Source organism: Hemitrygon akajei, chromosome 5, assembly GCF_048418815.1.
Source record: "Hemitrygon akajei chromosome 5, sHemAka1.3, whole genome shotgun sequence".
NCBI lineage: Eukaryota > Metazoa > Chordata > Chondrichthyes > Myliobatiformes > Dasyatidae > Hemitrygon > Hemitrygon akajei.
Window position 1 is genome coordinate 48,920,147 of NC_133128.1, and position 27,959 is coordinate 48,948,105.

General features: G+C 39.7%; 1 protein-coding gene across 1 annotated transcript; it reads right to left on the minus strand.

The window, feature by feature from the left end:
* Nucleotides 1-72: 72 nt before the first annotated feature.
* Nucleotides 73-27,937, minus strand: LOC140727765 (thiamine transporter 1-like). The gene is given in 8 exon segments (XM_073045498.1): nucleotides 73-10,736; nucleotides 10,738-10,820; nucleotides 15,235-15,288; nucleotides 15,290-15,377; nucleotides 15,487-15,679; nucleotides 19,770-19,998; nucleotides 23,295-23,915; nucleotides 27,595-27,937. Coding segments are annotated over 8 exon segments (1,608 nt in total). The 5' UTR covers nucleotides 27,853-27,937; the 3' UTR covers nucleotides 73-10,654.
* Between the last annotated feature and the right edge of the window lie 22 nt (nucleotides 27,938-27,959).

A 27,959-nucleotide genomic window follows, 5' to 3' on the forward strand; every position in this document is an offset into this window, starting at 1 on the left:
AAAAACCATTGCTTTCCCAAAGTGAAGTAAATCCACATTTGACTTATGATAAACAAAAACATAAACGCACAATTTTTGATTAAATTTGTTTTAATATTTGCATCACAATGATAAAAATGTTAAAGTGCATTTCTATCAAAAAATACAAACAATACTTAAATAGCTTCTAGTTGAATTCATGATAGTACAATCACATGGAATGGAAGGACAAAGTCTATTAATTCAATTACAATGTTCAGTAATACACTTATTCAAAAATAAACTAGGCATGTGTGTAACAAAAATCAAATTGAATTTAATTGACAAACGCAAACCACTTTCAAAATAAATATACAGCAAAGCAATTAATACAATTACATAAGTTAGTTTGTAAATGTAACAAAGATCCTTTTCTGCACCTTATTTATAATATCTACAGTTCTAAAATATTTTTTCCAGTTTATTGTGAATTAAATAACCTGCTCCAACCCTATTTTATTTAACCCCCTTGGCCGCTACATCCATCTACATACCTCAGTGCCCTTTTATTGAATGCATGTTCTTGTTGCTTATTTTTACTTATAAAAAAAATTGATTTTTAATCAAACTTTAAGAAAAGGAAGGTGTAGCATTTCACAACCCCTTGCAATTTCCTTCAAGGACAAACAATGGCTTTGATTATAAAACAATTCTGGGAATCTACTGCCCAAAGTATTCTCATTATTGCAAAAGTTTGTAGTTTTAACAATATCTTCCTCTCTACAATTTAATACATTTGTGTTATTGCCTGAATTTTGATGAGAAACTTTATTTCCACTTTATTTTCAAATTTTTCTCACAAGCACACACTAATCATTCAACATTAATAATGTTTGATGAAAGAAAATATTCAAGTTTGAAACACTGTCTATACTTTAATCAAAATTACATCAGCCCAATACTTATATTAAAAACTCACAATGTATGCTGTTTATCGATATTTGAAGTTACCACCGTGAAAAGATTTCTTAATGAACCAATTATTTTGTCCATTGGTTCTCACCTAAATATTGTGCAGACCTCCAATACCTCAATATTGATGCAATTAAAATGTAAATCAGACATTTGTCCAAAACCAGTTAGATTTAACATGAGAACTTAAAATACCGGTACTAAAAATAATCTTTCTGATCACATAAGAAACATTTAAATACAACAATCAATACTAATCAAGAAATCTATTACTTCACTAACTTTGACAAACGTAGCAGAGGCTCGACTAAACAGCAATGTGTACCAAATATATAATAAATATATTTGTTAACTATTTTTAGAATCCAGTATTATCCTTCCATTACTTGGAAATACATGAATGCTGTTAAGAAATGTTACACATCAACAATTATGTGGAGAGCAGCCATTAGTACAAATGCGAACTACTTTTCAAAAATTATTCAAATGAAACTTGCAAGCAATAATCAAATAGACACCAGTTTGTTTGATCACTGCTTACCAATTATAATAGGTGAGCACTTAAGAAATTGACAAGATAATTTTTTCTATTGACAGTTGTACATAGATACTTCATTGTATATAACATCCATTCATACTTTTAGGACATTGAAACCAGCCATGAGTGGGGCTTTCTGGTTTTGCACTAGTATAATTTGTGTAGGGCAAAAAAAAAATAGATGAGTGTACATGTCAACTGAGCCACATTGAAACTCCCAGGATGAAATCAGGGATCAAGTGAGCATCTTATCACTTGAAGCACAGTTAAATACATACTTCTGCCACTTAACACAGTGTAAAGGTACACTTATTCTGTCAATCAATAGTTGGAGTGCTTTTGTGATAAAAAGAGCTATATTTTGATTGTTTGAGGTGTTTATGTTCAGAACCCTTTGGATCATCCACAAGATGCTTGAATATTCAAAAGGTATCAATTGAGGTGTGCTCTCATTGTAAATATGTAATTCTACAAAGTTACTTGTATACAAATTGTTGAAGTAAACCATATAACTGTAACTACAGAAACCGTATTTAATCACCTGTTGTTATTTTTGTGCTTAAAAAGAGTACTAGATCTTGGTATACCTTTTAGAGATATTCTCGTTAAATTCTTCATGGGAAATCCTTCCCGAATATCTCCTTGACATGCTGAATAAAAGATGTTTTACATCTACAGTCTCTGTGTGGTTCATTCAGTCACCAAAAATGAGATTAATTTTATTAAGAAAAAAAACTAGGTAAAGAGTTTCTTTAGATTACAGCTATCAGATTTCCAACATTTGCTCAAATTACAACAAATTTGCCTTAAATACCTAAAGTGGATAAAACACCAGAAAGCTTGACAGGATTAAGACCAAGCAAAATTTAAAACTGAACTAGATGGAGATATTAGAGTAGATGATCGAAGTTCAGAGGTTTGTCTTGGAGGAGGAAAAGTGTAGAGAACCAAAGCAGTTTAGAAAGATAAAGGCTTTGGGAGGTAAAAGCCCAGGCACCAGAGGTGAACAATTAAATCTGAGGATGGAGGCACCTAGATGGTCCGAGTACTTTAAGGTAGTAGATTACATATTTAGGAGGGGAGACAAAGGAGAAAACTAAAAAGGATATGAATTCTAAATAGTTACCAGACTGAGATCCAATAATGGTCTGAAAACATGGGAGCAGGACTCTTCTCCCTGACTTTTCTTTATGACGTCAGGTGTAAGGAGATAAAACAAAAGAGACCACTAAAAGCAATGGTTTGAGGTTTGATGAGTTTCAACAGCATGAACTGAAACAAGGGCAAAGATGCCAACAACTGGAAAAAGGTAGTTTGCATTATGATGTATATCTGAGATCAAAGTTCAAATACAACCCTGAATCAAACCCAAGGTCTTGTTACATTTAAGGGAGTTGTTGGAAAGAGGAACAGAGCCATGTATCCAGGGAATTATGTTTGTTTTTTTGGGGGGTGGGGAAGACGGGTTGAGATCAAAGACAATGAATTGGACTTTTCCAATATTTATTAGGAGAAAGTTTCCACTCATCTTGTACATACTATTTATTACAAATTACTATAAATTGCACATTGCACACTTAGATGGAGATGTAATGTAAAGATTTTTACTCCTCATGTATATGAAGGATGTAAGTAATAAAGTCAATTCAATTCACTATGCCAGGCCAAAAATTTGATAGAGGCCTCCACCTAAGTCAAAAGGTGGGTGGAGGGAGCTGTTGAGATATCATCAGCGGCACAGGGAACAGGAATCACTTTCAGATAATGTTGTTGAGCGCAACATGTACATGAGGAATAGGAGCATTTCTCTGTATCCCCAAAATGGCAAACATCACAGGTATGGGATGAGAAATCATTGGAAATTTTTAATTATGACAAGATGATTATTGAAAAAGATGGTCAGCTGTAAAGGCTGCAGGTAGGTCAAGAATTCATACAGCTTGTTCTGGGAAAGATGGGCATGGACTTTGGAGGCTTCAATGCATTCCAAGAATTTAAAGATAGCTGGAGATATGATGGTCAGCAAAGCCAAAGAGGTTAAATGCTGAGCTTTGAGTATTAAATGTGATAGCAGGTTTGGAGTGGGAATGGAAATGGAGAGAAGTCAACATGATCAGCCTACATTGAAAGATGGGTTGGTATCAGGAGGAATTGAGGCGAGACAGAAAGTGGTTAGATGGAAAAGAATACAAGAGTCAAGGAGATAAAGGAGAGGGTTTCCTTGACAAGATAAGCCCCATGAGGGCACTTTAGGTGACAGAAGCTAGAGAAAAAAACCCAGTTTGGAGCTAAAAGAACCAGTGAAATTTAGCAAGGACGGTGTTGATGAAAACATCATAGACAGCTGTCAGAATGAGCTCAAAACCAACACCAAAAAATGTCACAAGTTCTTCACTTTTATTGCAGGTAAAACAGAAAGCTAGGGCAAAGACCTTGAGGTGACTCGCAACAGAGAAAAGCAGCTGAGGGTTACCTTCATATTCCCAGATGATCCTGATGTAATGAGCAGTTTGGCAAATGCAAACTGCTTTATATGTGGTCTTGTCAAATCCAGCAACATAGTTTAACCATTGCTGTGAGGTCTCTTTAATTTTGTGTCCCTTAGATGAAGGGAGACAAGGGTCTGGCAGGCAGAAGGTGGCAGGTATTGAAGGAGTGGTGGGGGTGGGCAATAGTCCTATGGAGCCAAGGCATTAAAGGTGGAGGTCAGGATATATTTGTGTACATAAATCTTGACATGTTGGAAAGAGGACTAGACATTTGAGATGTTCTCAGGAACAAACACAGGGGTAAGTACAATTAGGATGGGGTAGGAAGATGCTGATTGAGACTGATCCAAGTAAATGCTTACAGCTGTTAATCTAATTTAGCTGCAAGATAAACAAAACCATTAAACGTACAGAAATTCAAATTGTTCTCCTTTTTTCAAATTCCTTGACCCTAGCCATTTCAAAATTAATCATAAAATCCTGTTTCTGAGGCTTTTACGATCAACATAGGAAAAAACTGCACAATGGCAAGGTGAATCCTGTGAATTTACTATGAACCAAGGAAAAACTTGGTTTAATACTAACTGTGCATTGGCCACAAAGTGCATTTAAAAGCTCACAGAAATTTGTAACAGCTACATTAAGAGACAATGAGCATTTCAGTTGACATAGCTGTCTCATTACTAAGCACATTTCCATTACATATACCAAAGTAATACTTGATACATCATTCACATCAGGTCAATTTTAACCATCATGGTGCTTTCTAAAAGTACCCTAGACAAGTTTTTACAGACTTACTGACACACTAATGGACATAACTTCTTACTTGCTTTTGAATGGCTGATGCCAATGATTTAAAATTCTATATACCATCCATAGCTATAAATGGATATAATTACAGAGGCCATCTCTCCTTGTTCTGCTTATGCTGTTTTTTTGACAAATCTGTCCAATTAAACCCAATCCCCTACTTTTCAAACTATTTCTTTTATAAGCCCTGTGTTCCGTAGAAAGAACTATAACTGATCAGACTTTGGCACTATTAAAGGATGTGGAAGAATTTAAGACTCTTTGGATATGTAGGGGTTAACCTAATCGCTTGTCAATGCTCTTAAAATTTAGCTGAGGTCTGAGTTGCAAGTCTTAGAATCTAGTCCTTGCTGAAGTCTAAACAAGAATACTATGGCACCACAGTTACGTCATGGTCTTGTTTGTTGAAAATTAGTCTGAAGTTCAAAGTCATGTTGTTTGTTACAGTCTAGTACTAAGTTCACAGGCAAACAATGTTATTGTTAAGTGCTTTTAGTTACGTTCACTGTGCCTATATAATGAAGCAGGTCTGCAAGATAAGCAGAGCCCCCAAGCACCGCTTTTAGGTACAGAGGCTCTCTGTGATATCATGTAATAAAGTCCTTTAGTCTGAAACATTTGAGACTGTCTGATCCATTCTTTCTGCTGCTCCTGAGATTTATCCGCAACACAGGACTAGAGGCGTGACTCCAATAATTGCTAAAAATGTAAATATTATTGAATATTCCTTTCAGCTCTACTATTCCTCCATTATAAATCATTATATTGTATATTCTGCAATTTTATAAAATAGCCATACAATTTTTTTCTCAATAACTGACATGCCTTTGAAAAAGCAATTAAGACACAGATCGTCATCAATTACAAAAAGGTGAGTAGCCAAACTGAACATTTTGCTACAGATCAAAGTTCAAGATTCAGATTGAGTTTTCCTTCTAAACTCTTAGTCCCATTCCTGCAATCCTCAAACATGTGCACTAGACCACACTGGTGTACTGAGACCTGATATAAATTTACTTAGCAACATACACAAAATGCCGGAGGAACTAAGCAAGCCAGGAAGCATCTGTGGAAAAAAGTACAGTTGACATTTCGGGCTGAGACGTCGACTACTTTTTTTCCCATAGATGCTTTCTGGCCTGCTAAATTCCTCCAGCATTTTGTGTGTGTTGCTTGGATTTCCATCATCAGCAGGTTTTCTCTTGTTTATAAATTTATTTGTGTAATTAGAAAAAAAGGCACATAATTCACTTGCAAGTGATGCTTTTAATTTGTGAAATACATGAATATTATTAGCTAACATATGTTCTTCATTCATATCAAGTTGAACAAGGTTCAAACATATATAAAAAAAAGTAGCTAGTGGAAAGTGGCCAGTGAGTGAGTGAGTGGGCCAGTGAAAGATTGGAGATTTGAGGCTTTGACGAGAAGAGGCTAAGGACGAGTTTCATTCCAAGTGAGGTAAGGCCAGGTAAGATCCTTTCAAAAGAGAAAGTTTCAAAAGTTGAGGCAAGTATTGGGTAGGTCATGGCAGCTGAGATCGGCCCCGTGGTTTGTTCATCCTGCAGAATGTGGGAAATCAGGGATATTTCCAGTGTCCCTGACGACTATGTGTGCAGGAAGTGTGTCCAGCTGCAGCTTCTGGCAGACCGCATTGAGCGTCTGGAGCTGCGACTCGATTCATACTGGAGCATCCGCGATGCTCAGAAAGTCGTGAATAGCACGTTCAGTGAGTTGGCCACACCGCAGGTAAAGGCTACACAGGCAGAAAGGGAAGGGGTGGCTACTAGACAGCGTAGCAGTAGGCAGGTAATGCAGGAGCCCCCTGAGGTCATCTCCCTCCTAAACAGATGTACTGTTTTGGATACTGTTGGGGGAGATGTCTCATCAGGGGAAGGCAGCAGCAGCTGAGTTCATTGCACCATGGGTGGCTCTGCGGCACAGGAGGGAAGGAAAAGGAGTGGGAGAGCTATAGTGATAGGGGATTCGATTGTAAGGGGAACAGATAGGCGCTTCTGCGGCCGCAAACGAGACTCCAGGATGGTATGTTGCCTCCCTGGTGCAAGGGTCAAGGATGTCTCTGAGTGGCTGCAGGACATTCTGGAATGGGAGGGTGAACAGCCAGTGGTCGTGGTGCACATAGGTATCAATGATATAGGTAAAAAAATGGGATGAGGTCCTACAAGGTGAATTTAGGGAGTTAGGAGATAAACTAAAAAGTAGGACCACAAAGGTAATAATCTCTGGATTACTACCAGTGCCACGTGCTAGTCAGAGTAGAAATAGGAGGATATTTCAGATGAATACGTGGCTTGAAAAATGGTGCAAGGGGAAGGGATTCAAATTTCTGGGGCATTGGAACCAGTTCCGGGGGAGGTGGGACCGGTATAAACAGGACGGTCTGCACCTGGGTTGGACTGGAACTAGGGGGAGCGTTTGCTACTGCTGTTCAGGAGGCTTTAAACTAATGTGGCAGGGGGATGGGAACAAGTGCAGAGAGACAGAGGGGTGTAAAATGAGGGTAGAAGCAAAAAGTAGTAAGGTGAAAAGTAAAAGTGGCAGGCAGGCAAATCCAGGGCAAAAAGCAAAAAGAGCCACTTTTCAACATAATTGTATAAGGGCTAAGAGTGTTGTAAAAACAAGCCTGAAGGCTTTGTGTGTCAATGCGAGGAGCATTCGTAACAAGGTGGATGAATTGAATGTGCAGATAGTTATTAATGAATATGATATAGTTGGGATCACAGAGACATGGCTCCAGGGTGACCAAGGATGGGAGCTCAACATCCAGGGATATTCAATATTCAGGAGGGATAGACAGGAAAGAAAAGGAAGTGGGGTAGCATTGCTGGTTAGAGAGGAGATTAACACAATAGAAAGGAAGGACATTAGCCTAGAGGATATGGAATTGATATGGGTAGAGCTGCATAACACTAAGGGGCAGAAAACGCTGGTGGGAGTTGTGTACAGGCCACCGAACAGTAGTAGTGAGGTGGGGATGGCACTAAACAGGAAATTAGAAATGCGTGCAATAAAGGAACAGTAGTTATAATGGGTGACTTCAATCTACGTATAGATTGGGTGAACCAAATTGATATGGGTGTTGAGGAAGAGGATTTCTTGGAATGTATGCGGGATGGTTTTCTGAACCAACATGTCGAAGAACCAACTAGAGAGCAGGCCATTCTAGATTGGGTATTGAGCAATGAGGAAGGGTTAGTTAGCAATCTTGTCGTGCGAGGCCCCTTGGGTAAGAGTGACCATAATATGGTGGAATTCTTCATTAAGATGGAGAGTGACATAGTTAATTCAGAAACAAAGGTTCTGAACTTAAAGAAGGGTAACTTTGAAGGTATGAGACGTGAATTAGCTAAGATAGACTGGCAAATGATACTTAAAGGGTTGACGGTGGATATGCAATGGCAAGCATTTAAAGATTGCATGGATGAACTACAACAACTGTTCATCCCAGTTTGGCAAAAGAATAAACCAGGGAAGGTAGTGCACCCGTGGCTGACAAGGGAAATTAGGGATAGTATCAAGTCCAAAGAAGAAACATATAAATTAGCAAAAAAAAGCGGCACACCTGAGGACTGGGCGAAATTCAGAGACCAGCAGAGGAGGACAAAGGGCTTAATTAGGAAAGGGAAAAAAGATTATGAGAGAAAGCTGGCAGGGAACAAAAACTGACTGTAAAAGCTTTTATAGATACGTGAAAAGAAAAAGATTGGTCAAGACAAATGTAGGTCCTTTACAGTCAGAAACAGGTGAATTGATCATAAGGAACAAAGACATGGCAGACCAATTGAATAACTACTTTGATTCTGTCCTCACTGAGGAGGACATAAATAATCTTCTGGAAATAGTAGGGGACAGAGGGTCGAGTGAGATGGAGGAACTGAGGGAAATACATGTTAGTAGGGAAGTGGTGTTAGGTAAATTGAAGGGATTAAAGACAGATGAATCCCCAGGGCCAGATGGTCTGCATCCCAGAGTGCTTAAGGAAGTAGCCCAAGAAATAGTGGTTGCTTTAGTGATAATTTTTCAAAACTCCTTAGATTCTGGATTAGTTCCTGAGGATTGGAGGGTGGCTAATGTAACCCCACTTTTTAAAAAAGGAGGGAGAGAGAAACCGGGGTATTATAGACCGGTTAGTCTGACATTGGTGGTGGGGAAAATGCTAGAGTCGGTTATCAAAGATGTGATAACAGCACATTCGGAAAGAGGTGAAATCATCGGACAAAGTCAGCATGGATTTGTGAAAGGAAAATCATGTCTGACGAATCTTATAGAATTTTTTGAAGATGTAACTAGTAGAGTGGATAGGGGAGAGCCAGTGGATGTGGTATATTTAGATTTTCAAAAGGCTTTTGACAAGGTCCCACACAGGAGATTAGTGTGCAAACTTAAAGCACATGGTATTTGGGGTATGGTATTGATGTGGATACAGAATTGGTTGGCAGACAGGAAGCAAAGAGTGGGAGTAAACGGGACCTTTTCAGAATGGCAGGCAGTGACTAGTGGGGTACCGCAAGGCTCAGTGCTGGGACCCCAGTTGTTTACAATATATATTAATGATTTAGACGAGGGAATTAAATGCAGCATCTCCAAGTTTGTGGATGACACGAAGCTGGGCGGCGGTGTTATCTGTGAGGAGGATGCTAAGAGAATGCAGGGTAACTTGGATAGGTTAGGTGAGTGGGCAAATTCATGGCAGATGCAATTTAATGTGGATAAATGTGAGGTTATCCACTTTGGTTGCAAGAACAGGGAAACAGATTATTATCTGAACAGTGGCCGATTAGGAAAAGGGGAGATGCAACGAGACCTGGGTGTCATTGTACACCAGTCATTGAAGGTGGGCATGCAGGTACAGCAGGCAGTGAAAAAGGCAAATGGTATGTTGGCATTCATAGCAAAAGGATTTGAGTACAGGAGCAGGGAGGTTCTACTGCAGTTTTACAAGGCCTTGGTGAGATCGCACCTAGAATATTGTGTGCAGTTTTGGTCCCCTAATCTGAGGAAAGACATTCTTGCCATAGAGGGAGTACAGAGAAGGTTCACCAGATTGATTCCTGGGATGGCAGGACTTTCATATGAAGAAAGTCTGGATCGACTAGGCTTATACTCACTGGAATTTAGAAGATTGAGGGGGGATCTTATTGAAACGTATAAAATTCTAAAGGGATTAGACAGGCTAGATGCAGGAAGATTGTTTCCGATGTTGGGGAAGTCCAGAACGAGGGGTCACAGTTTAAGAATAAAGGGGAAGCCTTTTAGGACCGAGATGAGGAAAAACTTCTTCACACAGAGAGTGGTGAATCTGTGGAATTCTCTGCCACAGGAAACAGTTGAGGCCGGTTCATTGGCTATATTTAAGAGGAAGTTAGATATGGCCCTTGTGGCTAAAGGGATCAGGGGATATGGAGAGAAAGCGGGTACAGGGTTCTGAGTTGGATGATCAGCCATGATCATACTGAATGGTGGTGCAGGCTCGAAGGGCCGAATGGCCTACTCCTGCACCTATTTTCTATGTTTCTATAACTGGAGAGGTTTCAAAATTAAGAGGGCTCGGAGTGTCTGAGCAACATTAACAGGTGATTATGTACCATCACACAGATTTTAAGCACGTTTTAGAAGAGGGTGTCAATCCTGGATATTGCAGAAAATTTGCCCCTTTCAAAATCCTGTCCTTTGGCATAAACAAAGTGCAAGATTTTGGTGAAGTTGCAACTAAGAAACAACTGTAGCTTCAAGTAACTTTTTGATTAATGACACTGTGCAGAAGTGAAGAAATGATCTAATTAGTGCTATACCAGTAATGGTTTAAAGTAGTGAAGTTTGTAATGAGGACGGCGAAAGATGGCAAAAGATAACATCACAAGTGTCATTTCTGCTTACAAGTCAGCCTGGGTGGCACTTCCCCACAGTCCGAGCAATCAGAAATGTTTTCAGCTGCTTGCAACCCTTCTGTGTTTCTTTATAACGCTGTATACACCATAGATCAGAAAGAGTATCGCAATCGCTGCGAAGTAAATGGTGTAAGCTAGAAACTAGAAAGAAAACACATTTAATAAACAACTCATTTAGTCTTAGTAGAAAACAAATTTCAATTAAAGAAAATACATATAGTATCCTTTATTAATCAGTAACCACAATTCTACCATCCTGTGCATTTGTGTATATCAACACCTGTAGGGGATATTTTACAGAGCATGAAAGTATTAACTAGCAATACCTCACACTTATTTTTTAGAATGTTTTCAAGTTCAAGTTTGCTTAATTATCATTCAACCATATATGAATACAGCCAAACGAAACAGTGCTCCTCCAGGACCAAGGTATAAAACACAGTACCAACAGTCATACACAGCACAAGACACAGATAGCACATACAAGATAGCAGTAAACATTCAGTTACACAAAAATAATATATACAGCCCAAGTCCTGAGTGACATGCCCTTTAACTTGGTGGCCTGTGGGTGTTATCGGCAAGAGCTCTCAGTAGTCCGCAGATGAATGTATGCATGCTTGCAATCCACTGGGTGAACACTGGAGGGCAATATTGACAGGAGGGGCCAGAACTGATGCTGCACTATGCAGTTTTGTCACACTAATAGAAACCTTGCACCCTTCACTGACTCTCTAAAACACTTGAACCATGATTTAGCTGTTACTGACTTGAATTGAAAGACAGGGTTTCCCTGGTTTTTCCCTACCAAGCCGAACATGAAAGATCTTTCAGCAATAGAGACATAATATTGGCAGCTTCAAATCAATCATAGAGGAAAATGATACATGTAGGATAAAGAATCAGGTTTAATATCACTGACATACATCATGAAAATTGTTTTTTGGCAACAGGGCATTGCAATTCATAATTAAAAAACTATAAATTACAGATATATATACCTCCTGTACCACCTCCTTGATGGTAGCAATGAGAAGAGGGCATATCCTGGGTGATGAGGGTCCTTAATGATGGATGTTGACTTTTGAAGATGTCCTTGATGCTGGGAAGGCTAATGTCCATAATGTTGTTGGCCGAGGTTGCAACTTTCTGCAGCTCTTTCTGATTCTGTGCAGTGGTCCCTCCATACTAGACAGTCATACAACCAATTACAAAGCTTTCCACAGTATATCTGTAGAAATTTGTGTTTGACTTTGGTGACTTATCTCCTTCAACTCCTAATGAAATATAGCCGCTTTTATGCCTTCTTTGTAATTGCATCAATATGTCAAGCCCAGGAAAGAACTTCAGAGATGTTGACATCCAGGAACTTGAAACTGTCCACCCTTTCCTCTGCTGATCCCTCATTGAGGATTGGTGTGTGTTCAGTCAACTTCCACTTCATAAGTCCACAACCAAGTCCTTGGTCTCACTGACATTTGAGTGCAAGGTTGTCGCTGTGACACCACTCAGCTTGCTGATCTGTCTCACTCTTGCATGCCTCCTTGTCACCATCTGATATTCTGCCAACAACAGTTGTCCAATTTATAGATGGTGTTTGAGCTGTGCCCAGCCACACAACTGAGTGTACAGAGTAGAGCAGTAAGCTAAGTATACATCTGAGGTACACCTGTGTTGGTTGTCAGTGAGGAGACGTTATTTCCGATCCACACTGACTGTGATCTCCTAGTGAGGAAGACAAGGATCCAGTTGCAGAGCATGGTACAGAGACCCAGGTTTTGGAGCTTGAGCTATAATCTATAAACAGCAACTTGACATCATTATTACTATCGTACAGGTGATCCAAGGCAGAGTAGAGAGCCAGTGGAATTGCCTCCATTATAGATCTATTGTGGCAATAAGAAAATTCCAGTGGGTCCAGGTCCTTGCTGAGACAGGAGTTAATTTTGGCCACGACCAACCTCTCAAAGCTTTTCATCACAGTAGCTGTGAGTACAACTGAACAACAGTTGTTGAGCCAACTCACCCTGCTCTTTTTGGGCACTTTTGAATTAGACTGTCACCCTTTTGAAGCAGGCCAAATGTCCGACAGCAGCAATCAGAGACTGAACGTGTCCTTAAACATAGTTGGTTGGCACAGGCTTTCAGATCCTTACCAGGCACAACATCAAGGGCTGACGCCTTGCCAGTGTTCACCCCCACAAAAGATGTTCTGATGTCGGCCGCCAAGACAGAGATCACAGAGTCACCAGATCCTGCAGGAATACGCACCAGTGTAGCTTTAATCTCCCTTTCAAGACATGCATGAAAGGTGTTGAGCTCATCTGGGAGTGAAGCATCACAGCCATTCATGATGTTAGGTTTCACTTTGTAGGAAATAATGGTTCGCAAACCCTGCCAGAGCTGACATGCACCCAAGTTCATCTCTGACCTCAATCAAAATAGCTTCTTTCACTCTTAAATTAGCCTTCAGTAGGTCGTACTTGTACTTCTTGTACAGTTCTGAATCACCGGTCTTTAATGCCATAGATCTAGCCCTCAGTAAACTACAAATCTTCTAGTTCATGCACTACATTTGGTTTAGGTGTGTTGGGTATCTTCTTGAAGGCACACACTCATCCACACAGGTCTTGATGAAATCAGTGGCATATTCATTCAGACTGGATGATGAATCCCTGAAAATTGTCCAGTTCACCAACTCAAAGCAGTCCTGTAGGCGCTCCTCTGCCTCCCTTGACCATACCTTCTTGGTCCTCACCATTGATGCTGCGGTCTTTAGTCTCTGCTTATATCAACTGGCGGGAATTGAAGTATAGCCAAGTGATCGGACTTTCCAAAGCATAGGTGTGGGATGGCACAGTAAGCGTTTTTGATGGTGGTATAACAGTAGTCAACTATGTTGGTTCCTCTGGTTCTACAGGAGGTATGTTGCAGGTAGTTGCTCAGAGACTTCAAGCTGGCCTGGTTGAAATCCCCCGCAATGATAGGGAAGGGATCAGGGTGTGCTGTTTCATGTTTTCTGATTACAATGCTCAGCTACTCTAGTGCCTGCCTGACATTGGTTTGAGGTGAAATGTACACCTATTAGGATGATTGAAGAAAACTCCCTCAGCACATAAAAAAGAATGACATTTGACTGCTAGATGTTCCAGGTCAAGTGAACAGGACTGTGACAGAACTGCTATTTCTGTGCACCATGATGAATTAATCATAAAACATATTCCACTTCCTCTGACTGAGACTGCGGAGAATGGTGACGCCACTGGGCAGCAACACTGTATCTGAAATGACGGGTGATAGCCATTTTTCTGTAAAACAAAGTACGCAGCAGTCCCTGATGAGCAATCTTGCTCTGAGGGCTCTATTTTATTTTCCAGAGACTGTATATTCATCAGCCGGATAGTTGGGAGTGGGGGGGGGGGGGGGGGGAGGAGGGGGGTGTCTAAGGCCTCTGTGTTTCAACTGTACCTGTAGACTGCAGCGCCATCCCCTTTTACGTGTTCTTAAAGGGAACTGCCTTCATTGATTTTGAGTATCGATAGATTTTTTTTTAAAGCATCTTAAAATAGTGCTGCTTACTTAATTACCCATGGCTGTGACTGTCAATTTCAGCTGTGTAGTCCTAAATGGAAGAATATGATGATTCCCATCAGAACTGCACTCTAAGAGTCACCACTTATTGCCGCCATCTTACCAGAAGATGGGGAATAAAGATATCAGCATTTTCTTGGCTGCCAAATCTGAATGCAATTCTTCAGCTCCTAGAAATAATTATGGAGGTACCTCAAAATGTCTTTCATCTTAAAAGAAAGCACAGAAAAATTTGTATTCTCTAATCAAAAATAATTGTACTTGCTTTAAAGAACCTCCAATCAAATATATTCAATTTAAAATGGCCAAGATTAGCTTCTTGACTACTGCCTGCCAAGTTGAATCATTATTAGGAAATCAGCGGAGCAGTTTCTACTTTATGGTGAGATTGGAGGAACCACAGCAGTGAAGACTTATCTGTGATTTGACCAAAATGTCTAAAGTCATGAAAGAAATAGATAAATAGGAATAAAGAGAAATAGTTTCCAATAACAATGGGGTCAGCAACTGACATCATGGTTAAATGTAATTAGCAAAAATATCAGAGGCAAAATGAGGAAAAGCAAATTACACAATCACAATGGCCAAGAACATAGATTCAACAGTCACCTTTGAAAGTGGACTGCACCACTAATTAAGGATAGTCACTGTGGGAAAAATCAAGAATGTGAAACTATAACCAAGTTCTCTGTTAAATAACAGGCACAGGCACGAAGAATAAAATCACATCATTCTATGTGGTCACTGCTTATTGAAGGAGTTCCATCTTCTTAATGCTTAAGGTCAAAATACTTTTTGGATACTCCAGTAATAAATCTCAAATGACAATCATCAAAACTATTTCCGTTGTTATTAAAAGAACAAACCAAATGACTGCTTTTGGCACATTAATGTTTTCTCAATGAATACTGAACTTCAGCTGTTCTCTCCCTCTCTCCAGTTAAAGTATAATGATAACACTTACCTGTCCAAATATGTTCAAGTTCAGTAGGTTGGCTTCTACTACAATCAGAGTTAAAAACAGTCTGAAGGACTAAGGCAACAAAAGTGTTTACACCAAACACCAAAGCATATAATTCCACACTTAGATTTGCAGCAATTTTGTACCTTTAAAAAGAAAGAGAGGCAATTACTTTTGAATGTTTACTGCAGTCCCAAAATTTGTATAACATTAAAGTTAGATTCAATTAACTTTTGAAGAAAAAGTTCCACTCACGTTGCAATGGTTATTAGCATCATGTAGATAATTCTGAAAAGCACATAACAGCTGTAGCACACCCAAATATTGTGGACAGTGTCCATCACATACAGCACAACGACAATAACAAAGGAAAAGATGAGAAGTGCAACTTCACTCCACATGGACCATGATATTTTTATATAACCCACAACAAATGTTGCCACTGCACCTACACATTGACCAAAAGAGAGAAAGTGTAAGTAAAGAATTAGATACTTCACATCTTCAATTAGTAAAAAAATGTATTGGAACTGAAATTGTATTAAATTTGTGGCATGTGGGGGTTGAGGGTGGTAAATGAGAAATACATGTACATATGTCAGAATTCTTAAAATAAATAAAACAGACAGTTTAATAATAAGATAGCTTAACTAGCATTGCATTATTCAGAACAGCAAGACTTGAGATTATGAAGTCAGTATTTTACTCATATTTAGACAAAACTGATCAATTTCCAAAAGACCCTGTACACATACCATAAATTCCGGACTACAGAGCGCACCTGATTAAAAGCCGCAGGCTCTAATTTTAGAAAGAAAATCAATTTTGTACTTGTACAGGCCGCACCGGATTTTAAGCCGCAGGTGTCCCACGTTGTAATGAGATATTTACACAGAAAGATATTACACGTGAGGATTTTTTAACTTTTAATTAAATCCGTATGGTAACAAACAAATACATATTGCAAATGCTTTTTTTCGAACCGTGCCTGTAACACGGCTACTTTTAAATATATATACGTATCGGTAACACACAAATTACGTTGCGTATACTTTTTTACTGAACAGTGCACGAACAACATTCCAATATCTCCTAACGACTGGTAAAAAAATATATACTGCAGCCTACCAGGAAAAGTTATTGATCGCCTTTAACTTAAAAGCTGCATCATATGTTTGCAGCGTTCTCGCGCGGGTGTAATGCGCTCGCCCCCTCCTTTCCGTTTATCCCAAACCGGTATTTTCCCACAAGACGCGGCGAAACCAGATGTGACGTCATAGCATTCCGGGATGTAGCACAGAAAACAAATATACTTAAAACACTTCTAACTTTAACTAGAAAATACTAACAAATGAATTACTAAGCGAAAATATTATAAACTAAATAACTGCCATAAAGGCAGCACAATGCTTTTCTTCGAGTGTTTTCCATGTTGATGAGGGTGAGTACAAATGACTGATTTACAATAATTTAATTGTGAAAGTGCGCTTGATTTATCGTACAATTTCATTGGACCTCTGTGAACTACTCATCAATTTTATTGGTCTACTGTTACGAGGCAAAATGTTTTTGGCGGCATGAAAAAAAAACATGCATTAGCCGCACCGTAGTAAAGGCCGCAGTGTTCAAAGCGTGGGAAAAAAGTAGCGGCTTATAATCCGGAATCTACGGTAATTAAAATAATAGCACTGTTTAATTATGTTTTCCTCAGCAACCAAATCCATTACACTGTGTTCAGATAAAAGGGCCTCAAATAGAGTATTGTGGAAGGCACTTAGAAGAAAGAAAATAAATAAATTCAATACAGGAATTCTGTGTAAGGTACCTTGAAACAGTCAATATTTATGATCAAAGAAAGAAAATCAATAATTGTTTGAATCCCTCCAATCTGGTTTTTGGTTTTCCGTTGTACCAAAATGGCTCTTAAAGTCACTAATTACATCTGATATGATAATAATCTCTTCCTAATCCCTCTAAACTAACGATGGAGCTTCCCACTGCTGAGATCCCCCCCCCCCCCCCCCCCACCAACAGTCGAATCTATCTTCCCCCAACGTCTCTACATCATTGCCCATCTGATTAGGGCCACATTTGTCTGAATCTATTCCATGTGACCAATAAATTGTCTCCAGAGGCTTCTCTTCCCATCTTTACACTGTTATTAGGGACAAGTAGAACTACTTTTTAACCTCAATTGTGCATCTGTACAATTTTATCCCTAAACTTTTATTGATAAAATGCAGTTCTGTTTCACATTATCATGTCTATACTGACAGCCTGATTATTTAATATGGATCTCTAGATGAACAATGACTCCCACAAACTAAATGTTGAAAGATTAGATGTAGTAGTTTTCTTGTTCATTCATTATACGTTCCATTCCTCATACTGATTCATTCTTCTCCCCGGTTTCTGACTGAGATTCACGTATATTTCTTTTTATTTTTCACTTCCTGGCCAGTGTAAGATCACAAATCCATATTATCATTAATATTACCTGATCACATTCTGCTTCAGTTCATCTACAGCTGAAAACTTCAGTCATGCTGTTGTTATTTCTAGATTTGACATTCTCAATGCAATCCTGGCAGGATTTTCATTGTCACCAAGGGTAGAGTGAGGCATGCACTAGTTACATTCTGATTTGTATTACATCTTTTTCAACCATCACTGCTATGGCTGCTGAGCCACCCTATTCAGCAATACTGTAATTGTAAAATTTGTACCTATATTTTCAAGTCACTCAGTGAATCTTAGAAGAAATCGTTGTTCCTCTAATTTTAATATAGGTCATCTAATTCTTCAATGTTAGTGGTCAGGTTTTGCTGCCAAGTCCATGTCCTTTTCAAAACTGCTAAACACTTTTTGATACTCCTTTCTCTCTAGATTACACAATTTAAAGCTTCCCCTGACAACCCTTTGCTGCTCTGAAATCTATGTGGCTCTGTGCCACTTTTGATAATATTGTTTGAAGTGCCTAAGGTTTTTGCTACGCATATAGACTGCTGTTCCTATTCATTGTTTTAAAAAAAGTTAAATAAACAATTTTTCTGCCCCCCTCCAGCAACCACATTTCACGTCTTTCTTCTTCTGAATATGCATCCAGTTGCTTTTCTGCAAATTAAATTTCACTTGCTTTCTAAGCTCTTAAAATACCGGAGTCTAAATCTACTCCAAACTGTAAACAGTTCTCTATGAACAAAAGCACCAACATTTAACCATAACAAATATTAGGCAGGCTGGTCCCCAGTTGTCAGTACAACCAGTTTATCTGTTTGAATATGGGTTATTATTATTAGCCCATTGAGCAATTTGCTGGCTTCCTCTATGAGCAATCCTGTTAGTTCCGTTTTCTGTCTCTTTCCTCATAATCTCCAATTTTGTTTTTTCTCCCTCATCTATATCTAGTTCCCTTTTGAAAGTGGCAGTCAAATTTCCCTCCATCGATCTTTCAGACAGCGCATCATAGAACATGGCGCAAGATGAGCTTCAGTTTCTGCCTCACATGAACAAATTTTCATTCTGCCAGTCTTTTAAAGTCTATCATTACCCTCCTCACTGTCACTTTACACTTGGAAGTTTATGACATTTACGTATGCTAGAAATTATACTCAGTACACCAAAGTCCAAGGAAAAGGGGTAATGGAGAAAAATAGCATGAAATACAGGGTACTCCACTGCATACCTCTTTCAGGCTAAAAGTTCACCATTGCTATTATTCTGTTTCCCACCCATAAAATAATTTTGTATCCATTCTGTTCCTGCCCCTTTAGCTCCATGGGTTGTTTTGCTGATAAGCTTACAACATGGCACACATCAAAATGTTTTGGAAGTTCACATACGGCTTTACCTTCACTAATCTCACATCAGTTTATGGACTCTCAGCCATTCCAGCACCACTGCTAAATCTATAAGCATTTACAGCACATGCTCTTTTGCACAAAGTTTTTTTGTTAGCCACCAAGTTTTTCATTAGTTCGCCAAGTCACTACATCCACTAAAGTGAGGTACTCCATCCAGAGAAGCTGCAGATGTGTATAGAAATTGCATTATTTGATTGATACTAGCTGGATTGAATAGCCAATCATTCTTGGCTCTTTGTTCCACCTTCAGTTAGATATCAGCTTTCAGATGTGTAGCAAACTGATAGTCACTAGGATTCCACAGCTTAAACCAAATCTTTCACTTTCTTATCCATGCAATATCTATCTTTCTTGAATCTTTTAATTCTTACCAAACTTCCATTTTCAAAACTGTATTCATCACTCCTCTACCATGCCTTCATTACCAGTTGCGAGTAATAAAATGCTTTACTGATTTTCATTATCCTTCTTGCCCTTTTGCCGATTCCCTTCGAGTTTTCTTTTGTATGACCTTTCCTACAGGTGCCTTTTTGGATGGTTTCTCTTCTAAAGAGGAATTTCAGCTTTTGCTGCATCACCTACTTTTCCAGAAATTGGATCACCAAGGAAGTGAACATAAGTATCAATCTGCACAGAGAACCAACTCAGTGGTGCTTTGAATTAAAAGATACATACCCAACAGCGCAGATGCAGCTTCCACCAACCCATTGTAAATCTGAGAATTCTGTGATGGATAAATTTTCTCCCACAGTATTTGAACATAGTTCAATATTTGAAAATAGCCACAGGTAGACAATGCCCACCATACTGACCAGCAGAGCAGTGGCCCTGAAGAATAGCACTGCATTAACGTCTTCCATAGAAATGCAAGCACACTGTAAATACGTTTGAATGGCTTTTTGTTCTGTAAAAAAAAATTTAAAACATCACTCAGACTTTTATCTGTCACATAATTCTAAGCACTATACTTAACATTTTGAGGCAGAAACAGACTTATATATTCTTGTAGAGAGGCCATATCTTTTCATCACAATTACGTGACAAACTAACAGTGGCATCATGTTATTAAGTTTTTAAATCAGAGCATAGAAACAGCTTCATGCAGAATACAACACTAGGTGGCAGTATTGTAAGAGGCTCCCACTTTGCTAATCCCACTAAAATGGCTGCCAGTTTAGTCTGCAGAGTTTGTCTCAGCAGCATGTTCATCCCAGTTATGTTTTTGGGTAATGCATCCTCTCCGGTAACCAACCATAACATTACTAATAGATGCCCCTGACTTCTCTACCTCTATCTATACCATGAGCCCTGAATCCCAGTCAGGGCTTCCACTTATATCTGAGTGTTCAGGATCTGTGTCTAACAGACCATTAACTCTGCTTTTTCACGTCCCCACATGAAGTGGTAGTTAGAAACATAGAAAAACCACAGCAAAATACAGGTCCTTTGGCCCACAATGCTGTGCTGAGGGGTTACCCATAGCCCTCTATTTTTCTAAGCTCCATGTACCTATCCAGGAGTCTCTTAAAAGACCCTATTGTATCCGCCTCCACCACTGTCGCCGGCAGCCCATTCCACGCACTCACAACTCTCTGCGTAAAAAACTCACCCGACATCTCCTCTGTACCTACTTCCAAGCACCTTAAAACTGTGCCCTCTTGTGATAGCCATTTCAGCCCTGGGAAAGAGCCTTTGACTATCCACACGATCAATGCCTCTCATCATCTTGTACACCTCTATCAGGTCACCTTAAGTTATAAAAGGTCTCAGGTCCCCATGGTGGAGAGGCTTGATTAATCTGGAAACACTTCCATGTGAGAAGTTGGTGAAGGGAGTGGCACAGAAATGGGCCACTCTGATCAATCTGTGCCCCTGTACCAGTAATTTCTTTCACTATTTCCCTCACCTCAGCCCAGGTCGCAGATAATCTTTCCATGGCAGGAGCACCAGGGTCAGCCTCCTTACCATCAGCGATACTTCCACAAGGTGTACCTCAATCTTTGATTGTTGCACTTTTGCCTTTAAAAGGGCCAGCAACATTTCTTTACAGGTTGACTGGTAGTCATTGTCTGTGTTACTTTTACTGCTTCCCTTTGACCACAAGGCCCTGACTTTCATCTTTCCCTTGTCAACCTGCCTCAGTATTTCCATCCTACTGAATGCCTCCCTCAGGGATACCCCACTTGCAGTGCCAAGACCTCATTTTAGTGTGCGGGTACGTTGCATTAATTTGTTCATGTCCCTGATTTAGTCTCTCATCATCCAGGCCATCCCGCACTAAACTACTGTAAATTCCCATATGCATGATGACAGATCAAAGTGCCATCATTTCCTTGTCTATGGTTCACCAAGGCACAGCCACTTGTTCCAGGCACACAGCACTGGAGTAAACCCTCAATACTGTGCGATGGACTTGCTCATCATTTTTATTCTCCATCTTGTTATGAAAATGGCTTTGTATAGAAAGAGTAATTGGTCTCCTCTGTGGTTAGAGGCGCTGAGCCAGCACCTGTATCTCACCACAACCAAGTAAACCACGATGAGAATTTATCCGGTCTTTTGCTCATATCTATCCCACATGGCCCCCTTTCCTCATCCTTCCACACTTTGGTCATTTACTTGCCTCCTGGTGTTGACAATGGGAGCATTCTGTACTGCTGGTTCTCATGTGTAGAAGCCTGCTCATACTTCAGTGGAAGATCCTCAGGACTGTAACCATTTCGAGTACTGGAATCGTACCATATATTGCCATCTCAGCCACCAGGGTCCCAACCCCTGGTCATTATTGCCCTTACTCTGATGGAAAATAGACCCTGATCCCTCAGTCTTGCATGATCTTTCTACCATACTTTAATCAGTATTACACGCTAGAGTGGTTTGCCGGGTTTTGGTCTGACATCTCATTCATGGTCAATTAGGGTGGCAATTTGCTGTTCGCGGGTTACTACTTTCCACATGTCGTTCGACACCTGATGCAAATCATGTTCTTTTTATCCAGGTGCACAGCTAGATCCAAAAGGCTGCATACCTCCTTCTGTTTAGGCAGAGTCACTACTATACCTGGGATGTTGCCACAACTGCTTTCCATCTCAGCCTTCACACACATGGGAGGACAATACCTGGACAATATGTTGACCACTTCCCAAAAACAGTGGGTGTTGTCTGTCTACCCCAGTATCCTAAACTCTTAAACTCAGTTTTGCCTGCACGCATGTCCTGTTGTTTGCAAAATACTGCCGAATTCTGCCAATTTATGTAATGGATTGTTTTATAATTCATTCTTTTTTCTTTCCTGATTCAGCAATAAAAGGAACTTACAAACAAAGGAGACATTATACAGGTGTTAAAGGTTATATATACACTATATATAAGACTACTTACTAACAACTATAACAAAATACAGAATATAGAAGGGAAAAATAATATTTATCAATCCAAGCTAATAGCATTTTGTCTTATAATCACCATTTTATTCTACACACTTTGCATATAGAAAGAATCAAATAAGACTTTTGTAAAATGTTCTCTATGCACCCTTTTGCCTGAGATGCTTATGTATGCTAATTTTATTTTGCTGCATATACCCACCTTTTATGTGGAAAAATCTTTTCCTTCAGATCTCCTTTAAATATGGTCCTTTTCACCTTAAACCCATGGTATTTAGTTTTAGACTCTCTTACTTTTGGGGGAAAGAAATGGTGACCGCCTAGACTATTTATACCCCTCACAATCATAAATACCTCCACAAGGTCACCCTTTGGCCTTCTGTGCTCAGGTGAAAACAACTCCAGCCTATCTGAGTGACAGTATTCTTGAAGCAGCATAAACTTGATCTTTAGCTCAAAAACAAGATTTAGCTAGAAATTTAACTTCCTGAAAAGGTGGAACCACAGCTCTCTCACCAGCCTGGGAATTTCAATAAAGTTGGTGACAGCTTACATTTTGTAGTTTTAAGAATATAATGCAGCCAACACAAAGTCAAAGTAAAGGATCTCTTGGAATACGCAGTGCCATAAACCTTAGATGAGTAAAGCATCCAAGAGTGGGCTTTGATTTATTGAAAACGATTTGCTTGTGGAAGCAGCTATTTTGATTGGTTCAAGGGAAAGCAAGTTCACACAAGATTCACAACCCAAAGGAAAATACTGTTTCTGATTTCACCTGCAAAAATAATGTGAATAAAAAGATGTGGCAAGGTACCGTTGTTGTAAGGGTGTGCGAAGTGGCATCCATTGGCTCAAGAAGACGGCTAACAACCAAATGCTCAGCATCAACATTGTCATGATTGAGTGATGAAGATGATTCAAGTTCTTTTAATGATGATACTGCATCTTCTACTTTGATGTCTTTAACATTACAGTCTCGCACCATTTTGTGAAAGAACATGCTTTTCTGCGGCATTGGAAGAAACATCGATGTAACAAAAGCAATTGTTGCACAAACTAAGGAAATGACATTGAGGTAGAAGAGAGATAGCGGAGTGAATGAGACCAGTATTTGTCCAGCAACAGATCCCACTGTGTATCCAAACAGCGTGGCACATCGACAATATCCAGTTACTTTCTGGTATTTATTAAAGTCCACTACTGTGTAGATATAGGAATAATATGCCACTTCTGATGCAGTCACCATACCATAGAAGAATTCCACAAACTGCATTGCTAGCAGTCCTTGGGCATACAACAGCATGAACAAGGTCACAATCAAAGCGGCACATTGTATAATGATGACAGGCTTGTAACGAAGATAGTCAGTTGCAAGGAAGATGGGAAACAAAAGGGCCAAGTACGAGTAAGTCCATACTGGAAAAACCTCCTTCACCTATTTGGAAACAAAAACATCCAAAGTCAGCAATATCAATTTATAACTTTCAATTACTGATTTCCATTACATTATTTTATTCAGAATCCATGTTATTCAGAAGAAAAAGCACAGTTATGGAAGTATTTTTTCTGTCGATTCTATACTCTGTCTTTTACCTTCCCCTAAATGCTAACTCATGCTTTAATAGTCCTACAGAAACCTACAAATATTGGTGCCTCACTTCTATTACCACAGACAGTGAGACAACACACACAAAATGCTGGAGGAACTCAGCAGGCTAGGCAGAATCAATAGAAAAGGGGATACAGTTGATGTTTTGGGCTTCATTCGGACCATCCTGATGAAGAGTCTCAGTCTGATACATCAACTGTTTACTTTTTTCCATAGATGCTGCCTGGCCTGCTGAGCTCCTCCAGCATTTTATGTGTGTCGCTTTGGATTTCCAACATCAGCAGATCTTCTTGTGTTTGTGGCACAGACAGTGAGATACCACGTCAACTATTACAAAAGGAGTCACATCTAAAATCTGAATTTGTCCAAGTTCTACACAGCTGGCAAGCTGCAAAGTTGAGCTCAGTTTTTCAGAAATTACTGAAACCCACAGCTCACAGTTTCAGAGGAAGGATGCCTTCATTTAGCAGATTTCATAAATCCAAAAAAAAAAATCAGGAATTCAACATGAATCAGACCCACACCCACAACAACAAAGTCCTGTGTGGTCTACTATAGTGTGTGACGTGGTCTCGTAGAATGAATAGCATTTAATGACAAAACAGTTAATTGTTGGATTAAAAGATGCGAGAATGTCCTGCTCTTACAAACATTTCTGTAGTAAACACAGCAAACCCATTTTGAAATCTTATTTTCAAAATGACCAATTAATATTTCAGAAAAGGACAAATCTGGTTTATTGGGAAGAAAGCTATATTGCACATATTAAATTTTATGCAGTATTGCAAAAGGATGTTCCACCTACTTGTGAGAAACAAAGGCACAGCGAGGCAGTCACATACCAAACTTTTAGTAAAGCTATTCCTATAACCTTATAGACACAAGAGGTACTGCAGATGTTGGAACCCTACAGCAATACTGTACACAATGTGCTGGAGGAGCTCAGCAGCTCCGGCAGGATAGAAATACACTGTTGATGTTTCAGGCCGAGACCCTTCACCTGGACTATGAAGCACAATGGCCTGATAAAGGGCATCAGCCCAAAACATGGACTCTTTATTCCCATCCATAGATGTTGCCTGGACTGCTGAGGTCCTCCAGCACACTGTGTGCATTGCTCTATAACTAGCTTCTCCCCCATGAACGTGTACTTTTCTTTTTGTGACCAGGAATGGGCCTCACAAAAATTAACTGAATACTTCTGTGAAAGAAAAATACTGATTAGCATATTAAGAGGGTTGTGATTTTCTCAAAGGAACTAAACAACAGGTGCCTATTGTACCATTCCTTGGGGCAATGGTGAAAACTCCTTTAAATGTGAGTCACAGAAGGAAAGTATAGTCATGCGGGAGGAGCTAGGTAGTGAGATAATAGGAATTGCTCTACCAAAGAGATGGTGCAGGCATGACGGGCACTGCCTCGAGTCATTATGTTTTTCTGATTACATGAAATAGTTCTTGAGCACCCTTACACACCTCATTCATTTAAATGCACCTTAACCGCCTGATCTCAATAAATCTGTTTTATTGACCACCAAGACAAACACCTCAAAAGAGCATCTTTCAGTTCTACAAGCTTTGAATAATTTGAAAGTGTCAGATTATAATTTCCACTATCCAACTCCTCCTAGCAGCTTTTGAGGAAGAACAATCACACACTTAAAAATTAAGTATATAAAATTAAACTTTAAATAATTTAAAATAACTAAATTTCAAAGTTGCATGTCATCTTTTAAAATATATGGAATTATTAATTTAAGACCAAATAATGTGTGCACCAAGGAAGAAAAATAAAGAACTTCACTTCCTTTCACTTCATCTATAATAATACAAAACCTTTAAAGGAACAGGTTACGTCATAGAAAACTCAAGATGGTTTACTGAAGTATGCACATCTGCAATTGACTTAAAAATATATAAATTTTTGTGCTGTCAATGTGCTCTTTACTTCTCAAGGTGCTCTTTGTATTCACCAGTGAGACAGCAATGAAAATTGACACAAGCAGTTATATTTAAAAATGCAAACACGAGGAAAACTGCAGATGCTGGAAATTCAAGCAACACACACAAAATGCTGGTGGAACACAGCAGGCCAGGCAGCATCTATAAAGAGAAGCACTATTGACTTTTGAGTCTTGGCCAGAAACGTCGACAGTGCTTCTTCCTATAGATGCTGCCTGGCCTGCTGCATTCCACCAGCATTTTGTGTGTGTTACTAGCAGTTATATAGTTGGTTTGCATTAAAAACATTTTGAAAAGCAAAGTCAGGGCTAGTTCATTTAAAACAAGATAGTTTTTAAAGTTATTTATCATATTTGCAAGATATTTAACCTTCTGTCTGGTTGCTTCAAGAAAATCAATAATTTGGGGAAAATTTGTTTATTCAGCTTTTTCTCTCCCGTCAATCCAGCGATGATATAAAATTCCCCCAGCATTTTGCGTGTATTATCCAAATGTGTATTTGATAATATCATTTGTTTTAATTTACTTTTTCCATGCTGTAAACCATCAGTGAGGATTCTTCCGGTTACTGTAAGAACCTTGATGTTCTTTCATGCATGCACAGACCACTGATCCTCTGTAAAGGGCCTTCAAAGTCACAGTGAAAGGAAAATACTGACTAGAATATTAAGTGATTTGCGATTTTCTCAAAGGAATTTAACAGCTATCGGTTGTACCTTCCTTGGGGCAATGGTGAAAATTCATTTAAATGTGTGGCGAGACCATTTTGTAACATTCGCGCCCAGGTGCAATTTCAAGGAGGCAACTCACGCAACATTCTCAAAACTAAATCGATATGGTAATAACTACTGACATTGCCGGTGACAACTCCCGTAAGGTGAAAATTTTTGATAGAGCGCATTCTAATTCCAGTGTAAGGGGTATAAAGGGAACATACTGCAAACATCCTGTTTATGCTGTCTGAATTGCTAAGTATTTCCATTATTTTCTATATTTCAGAATTGCTACATCTACGGTATGTAAACCTTCAGGTTACATAATCTATATCACTTTCTCGAACCCGCTCTGAATTTTCCGCCAATTACTTTCACGATACTTGGGAGTACTCGAACGTGGCGCGGGATGCTCCCGGGATGTTGAAAAGTGCTTTAACTTGTTTCTGATTTACATCCATGACCTTGATGGACCTTCGTGACTATCAGTGTAACGCTGTGTTCAGTCAACACGACCTTGGATAAAGTAGGGAAACTCCTGCACATTATACCATCTAAACATGCATCCTCGATAGTTACCGCAATCACCGGGCCCTTAAATTCACGATAACCGGTCTGTTGATGAAGGGTTTCGGCCCAAAACGCAGCCTCCCATAGATGCTGTCTGGCCTGCTGAGTTCTGCCAGCATTTTGTGTTTTCAGTCATCATCACACATGTTTAGAGAGTGCAACTCAGAACCCAAGAGAACCCCAAGCTCAATGAGGGACGACTACAGAAACCACCCCGCAGTATATTAAGCATTCCACACAACACGCTCACGCTCCACTCGCCTGCTGTACTGTTAGGTTTTTATCCGGTCCCAAAAGGTACGGGGTGAAGAAGGGTTCGAAGGGCCGCACGTTGGAGAAGAAGCCGCAGAAACAGAGGAGTACGGTGGGGTAGAGCCAGCTGCCGTGGGCCGCGCGTTTCGCCATGGTCACGCCGCCGCTGCCCAGCATCCTGGAGCCGGCCTCCGGCCCCCGGTCAGCGTCCCACTCACCCAGTCCGCAGCTCCTGTGTGAAAGGCGCTCGCCCGTCAGGACAAACATGCCGCATTGAACACCTCACACAAGACACACGGCTCGGCAGGGCGCTCATCCAGCCCGGCACAAGGTCCTGACTGCCGGCGAATCGGAGGAGGCGTGACGGGCCCGGG